At 45.5% G+C, this 22369-nt stretch overlaps 1 protein-coding gene across 1 annotated transcript in view; it reads right to left on the reverse strand.

The window, feature by feature from the left end:
• Window positions 1-22369, reverse strand: part of DCDC1 (doublecortin domain containing 1) — a 777962-nt gene that overhangs the window by 90521 nt on the left and 665072 nt on the right. Inside the window, exons 20-21 of the mRNA XM_060262385.1 lie at window positions 10665-10764; window positions 6348-6483 (exon numbers count right to left, since the gene is read on the reverse strand). Of these exons, the coding sequence (XP_060118368.1) occupies window positions 6348-6483; window positions 10665-10764 (236 nt within the window). The remainder of the gene's footprint in view (window positions 1-6347; window positions 6484-10664; window positions 10765-22369) is intronic.

The following is a 22369-nucleotide window of genomic DNA, read 5'->3' on the forward strand; positions in this document are numbered from 1 at the left end:
ATAACAATCCCTGGATGAGCTCCACCACCTATTTTTCTACAAAATGATCTCTGGATAAGTGTTTATTGAAAGCCAGGATACATTGACACCGACTCGCTCAGTCAGTGTTGAAACCGGCAGAAAGCACAACAGGTCTTGATTATATACTCTTGCAGGGGTCGTTACAAGCGTGCCTAAATTTAGGGTGTGAAGACAGTTCAAACTCAGTGGCTACAAATCACACACACACACTCACTACCAAGCATTCTACAAAACATCCTGGGAGGGGAGCAGTGACCTTGGTACCAAGGAGTTTCCCATCCCACAGGAGGCAGCTAGTTAACTTTAGTTTCCTTAGCAGTCTAAGCAAACTAGGCAGACATTCCTCAGGTTACATCAAACAGATAAAGAAAATAGCTAGGAACTTGACATAACACTTCACCTTTGACAATTCCACCAAACGAAAATGCTGGTTTAAGTACAAGTAGAGGAAAAGAGGATACCTTGCTCTCTTCCCTACTATGCCTAACAGTATTTTTTAAAAAATCAGATAAATGACATGAGAGGGAAGAGTAAAATCACCCCCTTCTTCAGCACCACAGTCCATAGAATCATAGATGTTGAACAAAACTGCCCCAGGACAGATCCTTGAGACACTCCACTTTTCACTCCTCTCCAAGAAGATGAGAAACCATTCACAAGCATTCTTGGGGTGCAATCTGTCAACCAGTTACAGATCCACCTGACGGTAACAGGATCTAAACCACATTTTACCAACTTGTCAACAAGGATATGTGGAACCTTATCAAAAGCCTTACTGAAAATAATCATTGGTTCCTACCACTCTGCTGTTAGTTGGGACCCAATAGCATTTCTTGAGTGAAGGTCATATAATTCCAGCAGTACTTGTAGTGTTAAATTGCGAGAAAGGCATCTGCCTGGCTGTGCCAGATTTAAGATGTTATTAATGTTATGGAACTCCCCACAACTGAAACTTTGCAATCATATGTCTGCATTCTGTTTTCTCACATATGGAAAGCCACTAGAAAACTACCCATTGATGTAGCAGATGGGGGCAGGGATGGAGTGTGTAGCAGCCATGTTTCAGGAAACAAAGAGTTACATTCTGGGTACTCATACATTGTTGGGAAGTGGAATGTACCCCACTCATAGTCTTGATAACAAAAAGGTTAAACCAACTGAGAATACGTTTAGAACTTAATACAGAGAGCATAATTCAGTCAATGTTAAGCAATACTGACTTATTCAGATATGACAAGTGTTGTGTCTTGCAATTTGGTCCCTGAATTCACAACACAGCGTGTGTGCGTGCGCACAGAGGTGACTAGTGGGAGATCGCAGGTCACTGGATGTAAAGATGTAAATACCCTCTGCTTATGAAGATCTGTGGTGGGAATTTTACTGGCCAGGATTGGACCTGGCCAGGTAAGAGGGTTGTTCCAGGAGATGTGTATATAATCGGGGACCCGGCCTCGCCATGTTCTCTTTGTGATGTACTCACCAATAAAGCATGTTGCCTTCTACAAGTCTTGTAACTCAGTACAATACACTGGCGACGGAGGTGGGATCCTAGCCAGGTAGTTTCCCCATAGGGAAATCGCCGACCTGGCCAGAGACGAAGAAGGCATGCAGCCCTGAGAGGCAGAAGCAGAATGATGGGCCACATCGCAGAGTTCGACCCTGCCAAACCTGAAAGGTGGGATACCTATGCAGAGTGTGTCGACTGCTACCTACAGGTGAACGTGATTACGGACGACAGCCATAATCCTGAGTGCTCCTGAGTGTCTACGGGGGATGCCACATTCGAGATTGCCAAAGGTCTCTTGGCCCCCACGAAGGTCACCGCGAAAACGTACGAGGAGGTAGTCAAACTCCTGACTGGGCATTTCTCACCCCAGCCATCCATCATCGCCCGCCGATTCCTGTTCCACAAGACAGACCTGGCCGCTCTCCGCCAAATCACGGGAAACTGTAGCTTCAACAAGCTGGAGGAAGCCCTGAGGGATCGATTTGTCTGGGGCCTCCGGGACAAAAGGCTACAGCAAAAGCTTCTCGCAAAGGAAGAGCTGACCCTCCAACTCGCCTTCAATGAAGCCACCGTGTTCAAGAGAGCCACCAAGGCTCACTCCAGCTCTCAAATGGAAGCTGTCCACCAGGAGGAGATGGCATCGGGTGACCCTGAGGAGGAAGAGGCACACCAGCTCCGCCACCAACCAGGAAACGGGCCGAAATCTTTCACCCAGCCACAAGCTACAGAGAGGCCCGCCAGCACAAAGTGTGACAGCTGTGGAGACCCACACGAGCGACGGAACTGCCGCTATCGCAATGTTGACTGTAGGAACTGCAGAAAAGTAGGCCACATCGCGCGCGCTTGTAGGGCCAAGACCAACCGCAGGCACCAATCTACTCACCACGACTCGATCGATGCTCACATGACTGCATCGACCAGCATCCAGGTAATGAATTTGCCCATAGCCACCCCGGATAAGGTCAAGGTGTCGGTCCAAATTGAGGATGCTCCCTGCCTAATGGAGCTGGACTCGGGATCCTCCATCTCCATAATCTTGGAGGAGTCCCAAAGAAAACTCTGCCCCACGGCAGGCCCCAGTTGCAGCCTGCTGATTTCATCCTGAGAGACTTCCAGAAAAACCCCGTACGGATTCTGGGATGGGCCTCTGTGAGGGTAGAGTTCAAGAACTTTAAGGGTGTACTGGACATACTCGTGGTCAAGGCTGGCCAGGTTTAGACCTCTGGGCATACAAATAGTCGGGGTGCAGCAGGTACAAACACACAATGTTAAAAATGTGTGCCAGGAATTCCCAGAGGTATGTGATGGGTCCCTGGGCTGCTATAAGGGGACTCACATCATCTTACAGCTTGACCCCCAAGTGAGACCGATAAGGCTGAAGGCCAGGCGAGTTCCGTTTGCTCTAATACCAAAAATAGAAGCAGAGCTGGACCACCTCGTGGCCCAGGGAGTGCTAGAGCCGGTATCCTACGCGGCATGGCAGACCCCCATAGTCACTCCCGTAAAGCCAAATGGGGATGTGTGCATATGCACAGACTATAAATGCACAATATATAAAGTGCTTCAGGACAACCCATACCCCATCCCTGTGGTCATCCATGTTCTCGCATCCTTAGCCGGCTGTAAGGTTTTTGGGAAGCTGGACCTGGACCAAGCATACCAGCAGCCCCCAGTGAATGCTGAGACAGCTGAGGCTCAAACAATAGTGATGAACAGGGGAGCTTTCAGTGTGCAGCGATTGCAATTTGGGGTTAGTGTGGTTCCAGGACTCTTTCAGAGCATAATGGACTCTCTCCTTAAAGGGATTCCCAGAGTACAACCTTTTTTCGATGATATTTTGATCGCTGACCTGGACGCCGAGGAGTTCAGCTGCCATCTGTGAGAGGTACTCCGTCGCTTTCAGACGGTGGGACTTAAGGTGAAGTGGGAGAAGTGCTCTCTTAGGGTGCCGAGGATGGAGTTCTTGGGGTTCACAGTGCATGCTGCGGGAATACACCCGATGGCAGACAAGACCAGGGCAATAGTCCACACCCTGGCCCCCACGTGCAAGGCAGAGTTGCAAAGTTTCATGGGACTCTTGAACTTTTATCATTCCTTCTTGCCCCACAAAGCTGCCCTTGCAGAATCCTTACATAGGCTCCTCGATAAACACGCCCTGTGGGTCTGGGGAAAAAAGCAGGCCGCCGCTTTTCAGGTGGTCAAGGACATCCTGGTTTCCAATGCGGTACTCCACCATTTTGATGAGTCCTTTCCAGTGATTCTAGCCTGTGACGCTTCCCAGTACAGGGTAGGCACCGTCTTGGGGCACCAACTTCCGGACGGGAGGGAAGTCCCTGTGGCCTATTACTCTTGAACCCTGACCCCCGCAGACCGAAACTATGCCCAAATAGACAAGAAGGCATTGGCAATTGTGGCGGACGTGTACAAATTCAACTACTACCTCTACGGCAGGTGTTTCACGATTGCCACAGACCACAAGCCGCTGCTGGGCCTCCTCGCCCCAGACCGCCAGATACCGCAAATCCTGTCATAGCGCATCCTGAGGTGGAACCAGTTCCTCAACTCGTACACGTATAAGCTAGTCCACCACCCCAGTAAAGCAATGGGACATGCAGACGCCCTCAGCTGCCTTCCGCTGCCCTCAATGGACTCCAACCCAGCCTCTGCCCACCATGTGATGCTACTGGAGACTCTACCAGAGAGGTCTCTCCATGCCACTGAGGTAGCTCGGGCCACAGACATAGACTGCATCCTCACACATGTTTTCAACTGGGTGGGAAGGGGGTGGCCCATGGGCAAACTGGACGCTGATTTCAGGGCATTTGCATCCCGCCGGGAAGAACTATCCATACACAAAGGGTGCATTCTCTGGGGTAGCAGGGTAGTGGGTCCCCACACACACACTTTGGAAGCAAGTGCTAAAGGCCTTGCACGAGACGCATCCAGGGATAGTGTGTATGAAGGCCCTGACACGTAGTTATGTATGGTGCCCGGGATGGACGAAGAGATTTAGGGGTGGGTTAGAAGGTGCCTACCCTCCCAAGAGTGTCAGCCAGATCCCCCCAGTGCCCCCATCCACCGCTGGGAGTCCAATCGTGTGTCATGGTCCTGGCTACACCTAGACTTCACGGGGCCATACCAGGGCCAAATATTCCTTATCCTGATGGACGCCTACACAAAGTGGTTGGAAGTGATTCCCATAGCTTCAACCTCCACCGCAGCCGCAGTCAGAGCCCTACGAAGGGTCTTTTGCACCCATGGGATCCCCGAGACCTTAGTCACAGATAACGGGACCGCTTTTACCTCCTGGGACTTCCAGGCGTTCCTGAATAGGTACCTCATCCAGCACATACGGTCTGCTCCCTTCCATCCAGCCACCAACAGCCAAGCAGAGTACATGGTGCACACCACCAAGGAGGCCCTGGGTCGCATGGTACAGGGGGATTGGGACTACTGCCTGGCAGCCTTCCTGTTTGGGAACCAAATCACCCCCAACCAAATCACCCCCAACCCGGTCACTGGTATAAGCCCTGCAGAGCTGCTTATGGGAAGGAAGTTGACCACTAGGCTAGACTGGGCCCCGGACCTCCGCAGCTCCCCCGAGACAAGAGAAGCCGCTAGGGGGTTCTTTCCAGGGGATCCGGTCTACACAAAGAACTTTGCAAGCGGGCGGGAGTGGTTACCAGCCCGGGTGTCGCGGGTCACTGGGTCCCACTCTTACAAGGTCTTGTCAGAGGGGGGCCAGATCCTTAGGAGGCACATTGATCAGCTGTGTCGCCGCACCTTGCCGGAAGAACAGGCAGAGACTGGGCTCTGCGGGCAGAGGAGCCTAGCAGCAGCTGGAGCAACCCCTCCCCAATGGAGGTGCAAGGAGAGGCCCCAGAGCAGCTGCAGGCACCAGACGGCACTCTTTTGGCTTCACCCCACTACGAGGAACCAGCGGCCCCCACAGCCACAGCAGCCGCTCCAGTTCCCCAGATAAAATCTAGGAGGTTGAGCAGGGAATGAAGGGTACCGGCTTTTTGAAAGACTATGTTTCTTGAACTAGGGGGGGAGGGGTGTTGTGTCTTGCAATTCAGTCCCTGAATTCACAACACAGCACATGCGCGCAGAGGTGACCAGTGGGAGACCACAGGTCACCGGATGTAAGGATGTAAATACCCTCCGCCTATGAAGATCTGTGATGGGAATTTAACTGGCCAGGATTGGACCTGGGCAAGTAAGAGGGTTGTTCCAGGAGATGTGTATAATCAGGGACCCGGCCTCGCCATGTTATCTTTGTGATGTACTTGCCAATAAAGCATGTTGCCTTCTACAAGTCTTGTAACTCAGTACATTACAACAAGAAACCATTATCTAACTATAGTTAGGGGTATGTCAAACCAGCATATGAAACCACGGTAGTCTTCATTACAGTTTCACGTTACATAATTCTGGCTTCTTCCTTTGTGCCACCACTGGCAATATTGCAGACTAGGAAAACAACCAGATCTTTGTGGAAGAGGCCCCAGAAAGAATACTGGCTATTAAACCAGAATTTGTCAAGTCAATTAGGTTATGAATGATCATCTACCAACTGAATCCTTATTTCACAAGCCAATTAAAAAGAAAATAAGCCAGGGATTGTATCTTGTCTCAGCTGAGCTACTAATAAATGCCATTGCTTTTAATCAGAGAAATGTAAACATGTGCTGAAGTCCCCCCAATTAATGAAATCAATAGGACTTTTCCATTGTTATCTTAACCATGCTTGGTATTTAATATATGCATATAGTAATCATACATTTTACAAGAACAGCAGAGATTGCAATATGCTTACTTTTTGGGTTACTCATGACACAGTAGGCACGTACAGCAGTTATATCAGACATTAAATGACTCAACTGGAGGAGTTTCCTGTTCTGGGCTAAGATCAAACATGGATCAATCCACTGTTCTCCACATGAAACATAAACCTGTTACAAAAATGATGTATTTGTTTCACATTCATACAGAAAGGAACTAATGTTCATATTTATGAATATTTCAGACTACAGATGGGCACAGAATGTGAAAATGGTGGTTCTTTCCTTTCATGCTTCATTGGGTTGCGTGATTCAGTGGTTCAGTTCATTTTGTGGGGTTTTTTTTCAATTTCCCAAACGATTCATGTTTCATTGGTTCATTTGGTCCGGGAAGGCATAGAACAGCTTCCAAGTGGGCAAGAGATGTCAAACTTTTGCCAAACTCTTTAGTGGACTCTCTTCTACCTGCCCTCCAAATATTGTGTGAATTGGATTTTGGTGAGCTGAACTACAGTCCCCCAAAGCAGGCACCCCTAGTAAACTGCTCTCCTAGGAGTATGTCAAGCTGGGGAAAGCAAGGGAAGCCACCCTGTGGCTTCAGGTCCATTTCACCCACAAGAAGCCTGGAAACTGACTAGAAGCTGCAGGAGGGTGAGGAGTGCAGAGCTACGGCTTCTAGTCAGTTTCCCTGGAAACTGACCAGAAGTGCGGGGAGCTGGGGACAGCAGCACTGCCACTTCCAGTCAGTTTTGCCGAGAATGGCCAAAGTGCAGGGGGCTGAGAAATCATGCCAGTACCAGGCTGTCTGGAAAAACAAAGCAACACAAAGCAAACAACACGCCATGAAAAAAGGCTGGTTCATTCTCATATTCGGGTGCAGTGGGATCAGATGAACCAGTTTGGAATGAACCATGAATCAGCCATTTTTAATACAAATCATAATTCATGGTTCAGTTTGTGCCCCTCCCTATTTCCGATATTAATTTCATTTATTTTTATTTTATTTATTAAATGGATAACCCACTCTTTCTGGAGACCAGGCTCAGAGTGGGTAACATCATTTGTAAAAACAATCAATTCATTCATTACACAATTACAATAAATACCATAAATACATAATAAATAGATGCATTCCACTATATAGGTAAAAGGTGGTGTAAAATCTTGGGGGGATAAAGTATAGTTGTCTGACGTGAAGGAAAGGGGGGGAGAGGGAGAAAGGGGGCCAATTCAAGTTGGAAATAGCCAAGATAGAGCCCATTATTGTCCTCAACCATATGCTCGGTCGAACAACTCATTTTTCAGACCCTGCAGAACTGTAACAAGTCCCACAAGGCCCTAATCTCTTCCAGGAGTGTTCTACCAAGTTCGTGCCTAGGCTTGCCCATTCCCAGGTCCTTGTGGGGGATCCCCAGGTTTTGCAGGCTCCTCCCTGCCATCAGTCAGTTGGCCAGCGAGGGGAAGCCCTGCCCCAACAGCCACCATGTGCCTTTCCACCTCGAAAGGCTTAGAAGATGTTTGGAAAGTTAGAAGGCATCTGTGCCTTTAAATCTCAGTAGGAGCAAGGCTGAATGGGGGCAGGATGAGCCAGCAGAGCCACATGGCTGTTCCTGGTGAGTCTGTGAATCTGTGAGAAAGGAAGAGAAGCCAGTACAGTCCCTCCATTTGTTTTACATTCCTTTCAGAAGTTGTTTGCATAGTAAAGAGTAAGCTAGATCCTTTTGTTTCCTGTGTTAGTCTGAAGTAAGTGGAAATACAGCAGATGGTTATATTCAGCAAAATAAATTGTCACAGTGAGATCACAAAAGTGTGTGCTTGCAAACTGCATTTATTTTGGCTGCTTTGTGAGTGTATGTGGGTGTGTTCAATTTCATCTGCTGGGGATGAGGAAATGAGGCCTGTATTCAGGGGAACTACACTGCTGTATTTTTATTTACAGGAAATAGGAAAGTTTCCTGGCTCCACTCCCAAAATCCCCAGGTATTTTCTGAGTTGGACTTGGCAATCCTATTGGAGCCAGATCTGAAAAGGCCTGGCCTTGGTTGAGGCCAGCCGGACAATCTTTGTGCCAGGGATCACCAGCAGATTTTGATGGCTAGTGCATAACACTCTTTGAGGGATATATCAGGAAAAGCAGTCCCAAAGATATACTGATCCCAGACCATTTAGGGCTTTAAAGGTCAATACCAAAACCTTGAATTTGATTGGGTCTTCAAAATGGAGTCAATGCAGCTGGTAGAACACCGGTTGTATATGTGTGCTGAAAGATGTGCTTGTCAGAACTTGTGCAGCTGCTTTCTAGGCTGGTTGCAACAGAAGTATGGGAGAATAACGAAGTTGTTTTATTATGTAATAACTTTAAAATTGCAATTCCTAAGCTAAAAATGAGTCAATAAATATTCTGAAAACCATTTAAGAAAATCCATTGTTCACTAAAATGACAAATTTTACATATCTCATCCTTTTTGAAACAACTGCACTGACTGTCAGTTTGTTTCCAAGTTAAATTCAAGTTGTAGGCCATGACTTTTAAAGCGCTTCATGGCCTGGGACCCACATATCTGAAGGACTGTCTTCTCCTATATATTCCCACGTGCCAACTACAGTCATCAGGCTGCTACCTGCTGATTATCCCCCCATTCAGGGTGGCCCACTGGCAACCAATCAGAGCCTGAGTCTTCTCCATCACAGCTCCCATATTGTGGAATAGAGGTGAAGAGGTGGCAGGAGCCCCCTCATTAAGAGATCATTAGTCAATGCTGCAACTCCTGCTTGGTTGCCAAGACATTAAGTGGTATGAGCAGCAGGCATTTTTTAAAGAGAGGGAGGGAGGTACTTGGAGGGATTATTTGGTTTGAATCTGTAATATTTTAATTATTATCTGTGTGATACCTTGGGCCAAATGGAAAGGTGAGGTATACATACTTGAATTAATAAATAAATAGAAAATAATTGTTTTGTTCTCATTTGCTCAGTAAGTGACATGCAGCATCTTTCAGCCAACTGCATACACATTTATTATTTATAAAAGGGAAGCCAGAATTTTCAAAGTTAGTTCATTCTGTTGCCTATGCATGTTTATTAATATAAATTAAGCCAACATACATTTAAGATTCCATATCCTAAACCAGACTTGAAACTTTTATCCTGTTGCACTTCCCAGTTAAGGAGTTTTTGCTAGGATAAATCTCCTTCAAGTTAAATTTATATTCTGTAAGGTGCTGAAAATCAGGCTTTGAGAGACCATTGAGAGACCATTGCTAACATACAGCCATGAATATACAAACATAAATTAGAGTTTTCCAGTCATTTTAGCATTTTATATTTTCCCTGCCAAGATTTGGAAATGCCCCAAAGGCCACATTCTGATTGGGCCATCAGAGCAACAGTCTTGTTTTCCCATCCCAGGGGACACCCAATTTTGGCACCCAGGGGACAAGAGTTCCCTCACTTTAAAATGGTGGTGATGTCATGACATCTAGTTTGGCCCTGATACTTTCCCCCTTCCCTCCCAAAATGACAGTAGTGACACCATCAGAACTGGAGCTTGCAGAAGCATGCACCAAAGTCCACCATCACCCCCACACACTGGTTCCAATTCAGCTGCAATGCTTCCACTGACAGCTTTGGACTGATGGGCATAGGGAATCACTATAATTCTGCTGCTAATTCATAGGGCAAAAGGAATGGAAATTATCCCTATCTCACACTAGGGTTGCCAGCAGGGGGATTTCGGGAGAATTCTGTGGGTGGGTGGCTGATGCCAGTTCCAGAAGTGACATCATCACATTGGCTATGTTGGGGTGATACTCTACTTTGGGGCAAAACTCTATGGTAGAAATGGCTACAAACTATAGAGTCTTGCCCCAAAATAAAGCATCACCCTTAGTGCCATGACATGATGGTTTCACTTTTGGAAGTAATGCCAGCACATCACCAATGTCACACATGGATGTCTGTTTGGGGGTGGGGTTTCCCCTGCCAGCCAGTGGGCCAGCAGCAGGTTGTAGCCCTCAAAAGTGGAGGATCCCCCACCACCAACTTGGGAGTGGCAAGCCTATTTGACACTGATATAGAAGCTATGGCATTCTGATGACAAAGGGCTGGCATGAGCAAGTTCCATCTCAGCATTCATGTGACTCCTAGTAAATCAGCACCATCAAGGAAAAGAAGTTATAGTGTACTAAAATGATGAGGGAAGCCAGGGAACCAGTATATAGAATCAAACAAAAACAAGGAAGTATAACACATTCCTATATATAGCTTCCTATAGAGTTTCAGAATACCATAGAATGTAGTTCATCACATACACTAATAATTAATGTTTCCAAATTTATTCTTAATTTTCTTACCAACTGATCTCTCTCCAAGTCTTTCAAGAAAAAGATTTCTAATCCTTTCCCAGTAAATAGCCTTCTAGCAGCAAAGGGCAAATTTAGCATCATGGTGCACCTTAAAAAAAAAAAAAAAGTACATGCATATCCAGCTTTATTTGCATGAAGTCTTCAGCACTTTTTTGGGGTGAGGGGGTGTGGAACTATACCTTAGTGATAGGGTAACTATACCCTTCATTAGAATTATCGTTTAACTAAAATGGCTTTAACTGAAAGTGCAGTTTACCCAATGGACCATAAATCCAACCATCTCAGAGGAGCCTTTATTAAGTTAAAGTGAAAATAGTCCAGATCTAGGAACAACAAATCCTGTCTATAGGGGAAAATTTCAAGACTGATGATCCCTCAGCTATAAAGAATTGGAAGCAGAATGGTTTTAGAATGACAAAGAAGGAAACGTTAGGAATGCATTTGTTCATTCAGACTTAGACTGAGTTGATGGAGTTTTATTGTTGAGCACTGGATTAAGACAGGATTGCACTGATCATTTTGGCTGGTGGAATCGGGAAATTTTTTGTCTATCCCCCCTTCACGCTTCCTACTGTTTGTAAGGTTCCCTGTACTCTCTGAGCTGCTGCATTTTGGCCTATGCATGGGGCATTTTAGCTTGTGGGGCATTCGACCAGGGGGTATTTTGACTTGTGGCGGGGGCAGAAAGATAAAATAATACCCCACTGATGGAAATCCTTCTGTTGGTGCAGATTTTCAAAAGGCTCCATGCCAACTAAGTCTTGTGTTATAATTCCTGTTTTAAAAATGGTATTGTATTGATATGCTGTATTTTAAGATCACTTATTTTACTGTCTATATTTTGTGCAATGAGTTTTTGCAAGTCGCTTTGACGTCTTTGTTCAAGTGGGGTACACCGGCAGGGCCGGCCCTGCCACTAGGCAAACTAGGCAATTGCCTAGGGTGCCGGTCTTCTGGGGTCACCAAATTGGGCACCCCCTGTGTGACTCAGTGATGTTATCAGTGCAGGAAGTGTGCCGGAAGCTAGCCTTGCCTAGGGTGCCAGACAGTCTAGTGCTGGCCCTGTACACCTGTATAGTTAAACAGCAAGTAGAAGGAAAGTGAACAATCCTTCAGTAAACTGGTTATCTGAAAGGTAGAGAAAGATCTTAAACTTGCTGCTACTTAAGGAAATACGAATGCATCCTTAGACTTCAAATGATTTTAACAGGGAGTAATAAACTCTTTTAATAGGGTCCACTCTTTTAGTAAGGTCAATGTGCCAACTGAATTGATGGCACAGAATAAAGCGATAATGAAAAATGATCAGGAATAACACCTAGGCAGTCTATTCTGTAAATGCTCAGATAATTATAATGGTCCTTTCTGGCTTTAATATACAAATATCCAGAAATAATAAGTAATAACACATTGTTATGTAGGATTGTTTACCGTTCCAGGAAATGCTGAAATTCCATCCTGTGTATTTCTTTTTCAGAATCTGAATCATGCGTCTTCAAGAGTTGCTTTGATTTCTGTTTCTTTTTTGGGTCAGCATTTCTAAAGCAAATAATTTTGGCTCATCTAAATGACATATTTTTCAGGAATATTAAGATAAATAAAATGACCCACCTATGTATTTTGCAATGCATGTATGCAGAAAAAATAAAAAAAAACCAGTAAAATTTCAGCAGACCAGACAAATTTCCCCATAACCTCTTTTACTGCATTTAATACACTTTGTATTCCTGCTGTCATCAGTGCTTGCTGTAAAGGATTACAATTTTGGATCATATAAGAAGAATTAAACTACAACACTGAGCTGTTTGCCCTTCCAGTGTAATGTCCAACAGGGAATTCATATGGGAGTGCTGTACAAGCTCTAGAGGCATCTGAAGCTTGGACATGCTTCTCACACAAACGACACATTAGTGAAAGTTTAAAAGCTGGAAACATGAGGCACTTGTGTATGTTATAATGTCTAACACTTCTCCAAATGCTGATTCTAATATGCACCATCTCTGCACTTTCATGCACGGAACGGTGTGCAAACGTCATAAAAATAATGATGTGGGATTACTACACATACATCTATTTCACTAGATCCAGATACATACAATTTGTTCCACGAGAATACTTTACATTTCTCAAACAGAAGTGCTCTCCCCAGACACATGCTTTAAAAAGTCATGTCGGCAGCAGGTCTGTGTGTACATGCAGATTAGATGTAGTCATTCTAACTATATGGAAATTACATGCTATTCCCTCTGCGAAGTAGTATATGTAAAAATGGACTTAAGTGAAACAGGAATAAGAGGGAGAAAAACTTTTCCATCTTAATTCTTTCCTTCCAACTCAAGATCTAACTGATACTGAATGGAGAACAATGTAGCCTCATTTGTACCCAGTTAGCTGCTTCTGTGCCCACAGCAAGACTGAGGTCTCTGTTAAGTGCCAGGTTCGATGCATGAGGAGATTCTTGTGTAGCAATTAAAGCTCTTTATTAGTGATTCAGTATGTCAACTTAGTGCCTACAAATCCTAAACACTCAAAGGGGGTGGCAATATATACAGTTGGGTCAGAGTGAACCCAGACCCCAAGAAGCAGAAAACACCCTGTGATTGTACCCTTTTTGGATCCTTCATTAGAATATGCATCCTCATTGGGAGATCTTAGGATTCTCTGATACTGCCTCCCAATTGACCAGTTAGAATTAGGCAGCCAATTGGGATGCAGATCTTTGGATCCTCTCAGTCTATTGTGTTGTGCCTCAAGCTCAGGACACAATGCCCACCATGTCCAGGCATGTCTTCACATACATAACAGTCTCATTATTGCCTCTTACCAGAATTAAGTATATACATTTTTAAATATAATGGCAAGAGAAGTAATGCCCATGATCACAAGGATCACAGCAACAACAACAACAAAAAATTTCACTTTTAAAAGACATGCCAAAAATGGAAATCCAAGAACTTCATAAAAGCTAGTTTGGGAAACTTTTATGTAGTAATAATGTTTTATTATCTGCTCTCACATATGAATTGGGAAACTTTTAGATGTGGCCTTAGATCTAGAGAACAAAACTTTTAAAAACTCAGGCCATTCATTTTATTTCTAAATAAAAAGATCTGAATCATTTTAAGAACACCACATTCACATTTTAGATCTGGCAGAAAGAGAACTAATTATGAGATGTATGCGTCAAAGATTTCAATTTCAGGCTTGACTTTACTTTGAAGATTATTTTTTTAACTTTATCATTTTTGCAGGCATCTCAGTAGATAGCCCTTCTGAATGCTACTCATTGTTCAGCCATGTATGAAGTGTATTTAATCAATCTGAAAAAGTAATATTAAACTATTATCAAAAAGCATCAGATGTTCTAAAAACCTTAAAAGAAAGGTCAAAAGGTGACATCTCTGCTAACAATGTGAGAAACGATGTATTTAATTCTTTACGCCAAAGCGTTTCACCATTATTTGAATATTCAAAGTTTTGTTATATAAAAAGAAAATATAAAATATGCTTTCTTAACAAGAGCTATATTCACTATTTTGAGTCTTTTATTCAAATACATATATTCCGTCCAACCAGAAAATATGGGTTTAATATGAAAACTGCTCAGCTGAAACTCTATAGGCATGTATAGTTTAGAAAGGCAAACTATAAATCCCTGTTTCTTTACAACCTTGTAATTTTAGGAACACATTAAATGCAGCAGTTCAGGAATGAGCATTGTTAACTTTAAAGTTAAATTTATATATATATATATATATTCTGTTGGACATAGCTTCTGGACTGCACAGAAATCTTCCTCAAATAGCTCCAGCTTGCACCTGAGTCCTCACCATTGTTCCCTCTAAGCTGTGGAGTCTTGTGAGCAAAAATTCTACTTTGTGTGCTACTGACTTTAAAGTTGTGAACTACTGGCATTAAAGTTGTGAGCTACTGCATAAATTAGTGTGTTCTGGGGGTCATCCTTCCTGAGCTAAAACAAAAATGTGTGAGCTGGAGGCTAAAAATCTGTGCGCTAGCTCACACTAACTCAGTTTATAGGGAACACTGGTCCTCACTACCTTTTAACTGATTTAAAAGATGTAATTTGAAAATCTGTACATTCTTATGCCAATAGAAATTGAATCAATCAGAGATATCCATTTAGTTCCATTTCCACAGTCTATAACTCTATATAAGATGCAGAACTATCCTAAAAGCACAAAATTTTAAATAATACAATATTGTTTTCCTGTCCTTTCTACCACCATTTCCAAAATATTAGCTGCTTGTTGTTAATCTCTTATGTTATCCCACTGGGGGGTCCAGAAAGCAAAGTTGCCAACTCTGATTTAGGAACTTTGGAGATTTGGAGGCAGTCCTGGGGATGAAGGGAGGGATCTCAGTGGTGGTGTGGTGCCATAGACTTCAAAGCTGTCATTTCTTCCAAGGGAACTGATCTGTGTAGTCTGAAAGTAAACTGTAATTCCAGGAGAAGTCCAGTCCCATCCTGGAGGTTAGCAATTATATCGGAAAGGTAGTTGCTGGGTGGTGCATACTAGCCCATCCTTCCCAAGATTAGAAATAAACAGGTTGCTTACCTGTAACTGATGATCTTCGAGTGGTCACCTGTGCAGTCTACACACTTGGGTTCATGCCCTTTGCTCAAAGCCAACTTTGGAGAACTCCAATAGCAGCGAAGCATGTTTTGGTGGGCTCCTCTCCCACTCTGGGGAGCAGGCACACAGTGCTTATGCCTAGAATGGGGGAGGAGCTCCGCCTCCCGCTCAGTTTCTTCCAGCCACCGTGGGGAAGGCTGGGCGGATCATGTGTGACTGCACAGGTGACCACTCGAAGATCATCAGTTACAGGTAAGCAACCTGTTTATCTTCTTTGTGGTCCCTGCGCAGTCTACACACTTGGGTGATTAGCAAGCCATTATACCTGGATGGTGGGTGTTGATACAAAGATCTGAGCTACCTGGAACCAAACACAGGTTAGTAACATGTAAGCATGTCTGTTACAGGCTCACCTGGCAAGTGCAGTCACTGGAAGATAGATGACAATACAGATTTTTCGAAGGACGCATCCCACCTAGAATGCATGTCCAGGGAGTAATGCATCACAAACGTAGCAGGGGAAGACCAAGTAGCTGCTGCACAGATGTCTTCCAGAGGAACCCCATGGAGAAATGCAGAGGAAGTCAAAACCACTCTAGTGGAATGGCTGCAGATCACTTCAGATAAGTGTTCCTTTACAGTCTCATAGCACAACCTTATAGTGGAAGAGACCCACTTAGAAAGGTGTTGTGGTGACACCTTGGTACCCAGTTGAGGAGCACCATAGGCCACAAATAGTCTTTGGTCTTTCCTGAAGGCAGCTGTCCTTTGTAGATGAAAGGCAAGTGCGCTACATACGTCTAATGTGTATAAGGCTTTCTGGATGTTGTCCGTAGGCTCTGGACAGAAAGTTGGCAATACAGTGGATTGCGATAAGTGAAAGGGCGACATGACTTTAGGTAGGAAAGTTGGGTCTGGATGCAACACCACCTTGTCTTTGTGGAAAACAGTATATGGTGGATCGAATCTGAAAGCTGATATGTAGCTCGCTCTTTTGGCTGACGTTATGGCCACTAAGAAAGTCATCTTCCAAGAAAGGAGTTGTAGGGAAGTCGTGGTCAATGGCTCAAAGGGTTTTCCCATGAGCTGTGTCAGAACGAGGGAGAGATTCCATGGGGAGATAAGAGGTTTGATGGAAGGTTTCATATGTGTGTATCCCTTTAGGAATGCCTTTGACAGTGGATGCAAGAATACTGATTAATTGTCCACCAGGACGTTAAAGGCTGAAACAGCAGATAGATGGACCTTTAAAGAAGAAAAACTAAGGCCAGTCCTAGAGAGGGAAAGCAAATAAGAGAAGAGCATCAGTAAGGGTGCTGTGTATGGGTCCACAGCACGCTCTCCCGCATAGAGTGAGAAATGTTTCCACTTCAGCTGGTAGGATTTGCATGTTGAAGGCTTCCGAGCATTCTGGAAAACTTCTCTGACTTCTGGAGGGAATTCTAAAGTCTGATCCTCCAGGTGGTCAACCGAAAAAATTTTGGATCGTGATGGTAGACATTCCCATTGTGTTGAGTCAGAATGTCGGGAGCTAGAGGCAGACGACAAAAAGTCCCTCGAGAGAGAAGCAGGAGAGGGGAAAACCGGGCCTGACGGGGTCACCAAGGGGTTATCAGTATGTAGTCAGTGTGGTCCATGCGTATTTTTTGTATGATTCTGGATATCAGTGGTATCGGTGGGAACATGTAAAATAGATTCCCTGTCCAACAATGAAGAAAGGTGTCCCCTGACGAATAGTCCATTGGGGGGACCCCTGTTGAAGAAGATTTTGCATTTCACATTTGTGTGAGATGCAAACGCGTCCACCTGTTGAGGGCCCCATATCTGGAAGATAGGTCGAAGGTAGTGATCGTTGATCGCCCATTCTAGGTCGCTGGGACTTGATCTGCTGAGTGCGTCCGCATGAGTGTTCATTACTCCTGGCAAATGTACTGCAGAGAGAAAGATATTGTTGTGAATGCACCAGTTCCACAGAAGTAGAGCTTGTTTGCAAAGGGATGGCAACCTTGTGCCCCCTTGTTTATATAGTAAACAGTAGTGACATTGTCTGAGGCTACCTGAACATGTTGATCTTTCAGGTGCAAGAGGAAAGATTTCAGGGCGTGCTGCACAGCTAGAAGCTCTAGTGCATTGATGTGTCGTATACCGTCTGTCGTGGACCAAGATCCCTGTGCTGTGAAGTTCCCACAGTGGACTCCCAGGCCACTGAGAGAAGCATCGGTCGTCAGCATTTGTGTGGATGGAGAAAGTTGAAAGTCCTTGCCCGTTAGTATGTTGTGGTCCAGCAGCCACCAGTTCAAAGAGTGTAGGACGTCCTCTGGAATAGTCAGTAGTAAATTCTGAGGATGAGTCGTTGGCTTGAAATTGTGAAGAAACCACAGCTGCAGTGGTCACATCCTGAGACGGGCAAATGGGATCACTGCAGTTGTGGCTGCCATGAGGCCTAACAAATGTTGAAAAGACTCAAGTTCTTTAGGGTTTGGGCTCTGCCCAAAGGCAGAAAAGCTTTGAACACTGTTGTATCGATGACAGCTCCTATAAAAGAAAGGATTTGGGTGGGCTGTAGATGCGATTTCACAAAGTTCACAGAAAGGCCCAGGTCCTTGAGAAACTTCAAAGTTGATGTTATGTCCATCTGCAGCTGATTGGCTGATGTTGACACTATCAGCCAGTCTATGTACGGAAATACTTGGATTCCTTGCTGACGTAGTGCTGCTGCTACCAAGGCCATGCATTTTGTGAACACTCGAGGAGCCATAGCAAGGCCAAAAGGCAGGGCCTTGTACTGGTAGTGAAGCTGGCCTATCATGAACCTGAGATAGCGGTGGTGGCGTGACCAAATGGTGATGTGAAAATATGCATCTTGCAGGTCTAAGGAAGCTAACCAGGCATCCTTTGGTAGCAGTTGCAAGATCATTTGTAGAGTGATCATCCAGAACTTCTGGGGGCGTATAAAGCAGTTGAGATCTCTCAGGTCCATGATGGGGCATTTTCCCCCATCTTTCTTGGTAACGACGAAGTACCATGAATAAAAGCCCATTTTGAGCTCTGTAGAAGGCACAGGTTCTATTGCCCCTTTGGACAATAAAGAGGATATTTCGTCGTGGAGGATCGGGGAGAGAGGAGTTGGAACGAAATGAGGGAATACGGGCAACTCGGAAAATTCGATGGCATACCCCACTCTGATGATTGTGAGGACCAAGACATCTGTTGTTATGGTCTCTCAAAGATGTTGAAAGGGAGAAAGTCTGGTTCCTGAGTGGGGTGAGGTGGTGGCGGGGTGTGTGATGGAGTTTAATGGAAGTTCTGGATGAACAAGGCCGTCAAACTGACTGCTTGTTGGTTGGTGATGGACACATGGACTGGTTTGGTTTCAGTTTGTTGGAGCAGATAGGTCTTGATGCAGAAGAGAATGGCTCCCTCCTCCAATTATTTGAGGGTTTAGGAGGGTAGTATCTCCTTTGAAAGGACTACTGCCTGGGCCTATAAGGCTTGGATGAAGAAGTGGGGGTGGAAACCCCTAGACGCTTTGCTTTCTTCCTGCTGTCATCAACATTGGAGAGGATCACATCTGTGGTGGTGTGAAAAAGACCCTCTCCATCAAAGAGGAGATCTTCAACCTTTGTCTTAAGATGGGGCTGGAGTGTGGTTGAGCAGAGCCAAGCATGGCGACGAATGGCAATGGAAGTAGCTAGCACTCTAGAGGAACATGATGCTGCATGTTTTATTTATTTATTTATTTGGTTCACTTGTATTCTGCCCTTTCCCAGACGGGCTCAGGGCGGATCACATTCAGATAAAAAACCAATCACATACAATAAAACCAATAAATACAGTTTAAATCAATAGCATTACAACAACATTAAATAGCAGAGACGGGCAGCACATAGTGCAACTTTAGGTGTAATCTTTCAGTGGTCCGAATATAAAGATTCAGATGATAGATCACTGTGGTAGATCACTGTGGGGGGGCAGCCGATGGTATAGGCAACAGAGTAGAGGATGCCCGCCTGCCTCAACCAAACGCCTGGTGGAACAGCTCTGTCTTGCAGGCGCTGTGGAAGGGTAACAAATCTGGCAGGGCCTGCACCTCCACTGGGAGCTGATTCCACCAGGTTGGGGCCAGGGTCAAAAAGGCCCTGGCCCTAGTCAAGGCAAGTTGGACATCCTTAGGGCCAGGGATGACCAAAAGGTGCTGGTTGGCCGATCGCAATTTCCTTCAGGGCTCATATGGGGAGAGGTGGTCCTGCAGGTATGTCAGTCCCAGGCCGTGTAAGGCTTTGAATGTCAATACTAAAACCCCGAAACAAATCCGGTACTCAACCTGGTAACCAGTGCAGTGCGTACAGCATCGGTTGGCAGCTTGCCCGTACAGGCAATCCAGTTAAGAGCCACACTGTCACGTTTTGCACTAGTTGAAGTTTCCGGATCGGCCTCAAGGGCAAGCCTGCACTGAGCGAGTTACAGTAGTCCAACCTGGAAGTGACCGTTGCATAGATCACTGTAGCTAGGTCATCAGCTGTTTGGCCTGCCGCAGATGGTGAAAGGCAGATCGCGCAACTGTTGTGACCTGGGCCTTAGCCGGCTTAACTGCAACCAACCTGCCACGACTTCTAATGCCCTGGTTAGATGGTCTTGGCGGCGTCCAAATGGCCGTGTATCAGCAGATAGAGCTGGGTGTCATCGGCATATTGGTGACAGCCCAGCCCAAAACCTCGGGCAATCTGGGCAAGGGGGCGCCTGTAGATATTAAACATCATTGGTGAGAGAATAGCTCCCTGCGGCACACCACATTTGAGTGGATGCCGCCGAGAGCTCTGCTCACCGATCGCCACCCTTTGTCCCCAACCATGAAGAAAGGAGGAAAGCCACTGTAAGGTCAACTCTTGAACTCCAACGTCAGCAAGGCAGTGGGTCATAAGATCATAATTGACAGTGTCAAACAGTGCTGAGCGATCTAGGCAAGTGCCCTACGTAGCAGCACTGACCCACCTTGATACAGATGCCTTCTAAGGTCATCTGTGAAGGCGACCAGAGCAATCTCCTTCCCATGACCAGGGCAAAAGCCGGACTGGAAGGGATCGAGAGTAGAAGTATCCTCCAGGAAACCTTGAAACTGCTCTGCCACTTCTTTCTCAACTACCTTACCCAGGAACGGTAAGTTCGAAACTGGGCAGTAATTGGCCAGGACCATCGGGTCCAAAGATGGCTTTTTCAAAAGCAGACGGACCACTGCCTTTAAGTTTAGCTGGAAAAGTCCCTGTTTCCAAGGAAAGGTTAATAATATCAGCTAAAGAGTCTTGGATGCCCCCACCACCTGCCTTAATAAGCCAGGATGGACATGGGTCCAATGGGCAAATGGTCAGCTTCACTGCAGTCAAGATCCTGTCCACATCCTCCCGAGTAAGATGGCTGAAGTGGTCCAATATGGGACCCACAGATGGGCCACAGGCTTCCAGCTCTCATACTGTATCATCTGTGGCAGGAAGACTCTGGTGGAGAGTCGAGTCTGTATCTGCGAAATAAGTCGAAAAAGCCTCACAGCCTATATCCAGTGCAGAATGAGGAAGGTTGGGTCAGCAGTGGTGTCAGACGGTTGGCTAAATTGAAATTATAGGCAGAAAAGTAAGCCAAATAAGTATGAAGCTTGCTTAACGTCGTGGTAGTAGAGTACCCTACCCAAGGCATCCAGTTTACGACCCTCTCACTCGGGAGGTGTGAGGTGTCGAGTTGGTTTAGACTTATAGCAGAGTGTATTATCATAAAGTTTGGTGCTGGATGCGAAAAACTTTGCATCGGAAGACTGCACTCTGTAAAGAGCATCAAGATGTTTGGGAGTGGGTGGAATGGAGGCAGGAGTTTCCCAGGCCTCCTTTAAAGTTGCAAGATGAACAGGCAACATAGGCAGCAGAGTTGTCGGTGGCAGTTGGTCCTGGATGAGTTTATATACTAAGTTTGTGACTTCAGGTTTATCTGTATTGACTGGAATGTGCAGAGCCTCAGCCATTCTAGTGACAATTTCCAAGTAAGGTTTTGCTCCATCAGATGATGACAGAGGACTAGGAGGAGTAATGACATCAAGTTGGTCGGGAAGCAATGGTAGTCTCAGAAGAGAAAGAGACTGATGATGAAGAGTGCGAGCATGGGTCCTCTGTGTCTTTAGGAGTCGGGACAACAGGATCCTTCTGCAGGAGGTCATCTGGCATGTATATAGGCCCCTGAATAGGAGCAGGGAGTGTGAAGGAGCTCCAGCAGCTGCTGAGGCTTTGGACACTATATAAGGAGTGAGTTTAGGTGGCTGAGGAACAGTAGGAATTGTTGTAGCTGCTGTCGATTTGGAAGCGGCAGAATAAGTATCACAAAGAGAGGGTTTGCCATTCGAGTAGTGACGGTGATACCATCTAGCATATGCTTCTGCAGAAGGTGTTCTAGAGGGTGTAGGAGTCGGTGAATAGCACCGATGACGAGCCGAACGATACCTAGATGTCGAACAAGATCGATGGTGGTTCTTATCCCTATAGGAGACTCTAGAAGTCGATCTATGATGCCTAGAGGTCCAACGATGTCTGGAAGTCGATCTTGAACTATGACGGCTCTTATGGGATCCTTTTGAAGTCGAGCACCCTCACCTGGAAGCTGAGCAGGAGTGGCGTTGACTTTGATGAGATGTCCTAGAAGTCGAATGACGACACCTAGAACTCGATCAATTTTGATGGCATGAGCGTGAGCGGGTAGGTCTAGAGCACGAATGAGATCTCTCGAGTGGAGCTCCATGGGATGTAAATTGGGCCAATTTTAGAAGCGGGAGCCGAGGTGAATGGCTCAAAAGAGACAAATTAGGTACTTCACGGAACCAAGCCGTTCTCTCTCTTGCTGCGGATAGTTGGTTATCCAGACAATACTAAAGATCAGACCCAGCTGAATTGAGGGTTTTGTTTATAGTTGCAGTAGCAGAAAGTAAAGCTTCCGTATTGATGGCGTCATTATCTGGAATAACGATAACTGTGGAGGAATCCTGGGGAGTCGTCGAAGTCGAAAACCCCGAAGGAGCTGTGGTTGATGGAACTATGGTCAACTGAGTAGTAATAGGCAAGCCTA

This window comes from Heteronotia binoei, chromosome 21 (assembly GCF_032191835.1).
Source record: "Heteronotia binoei isolate CCM8104 ecotype False Entrance Well chromosome 21, APGP_CSIRO_Hbin_v1, whole genome shotgun sequence".
NCBI lineage: Eukaryota > Metazoa > Chordata > Lepidosauria > Squamata > Gekkonidae > Heteronotia > Heteronotia binoei.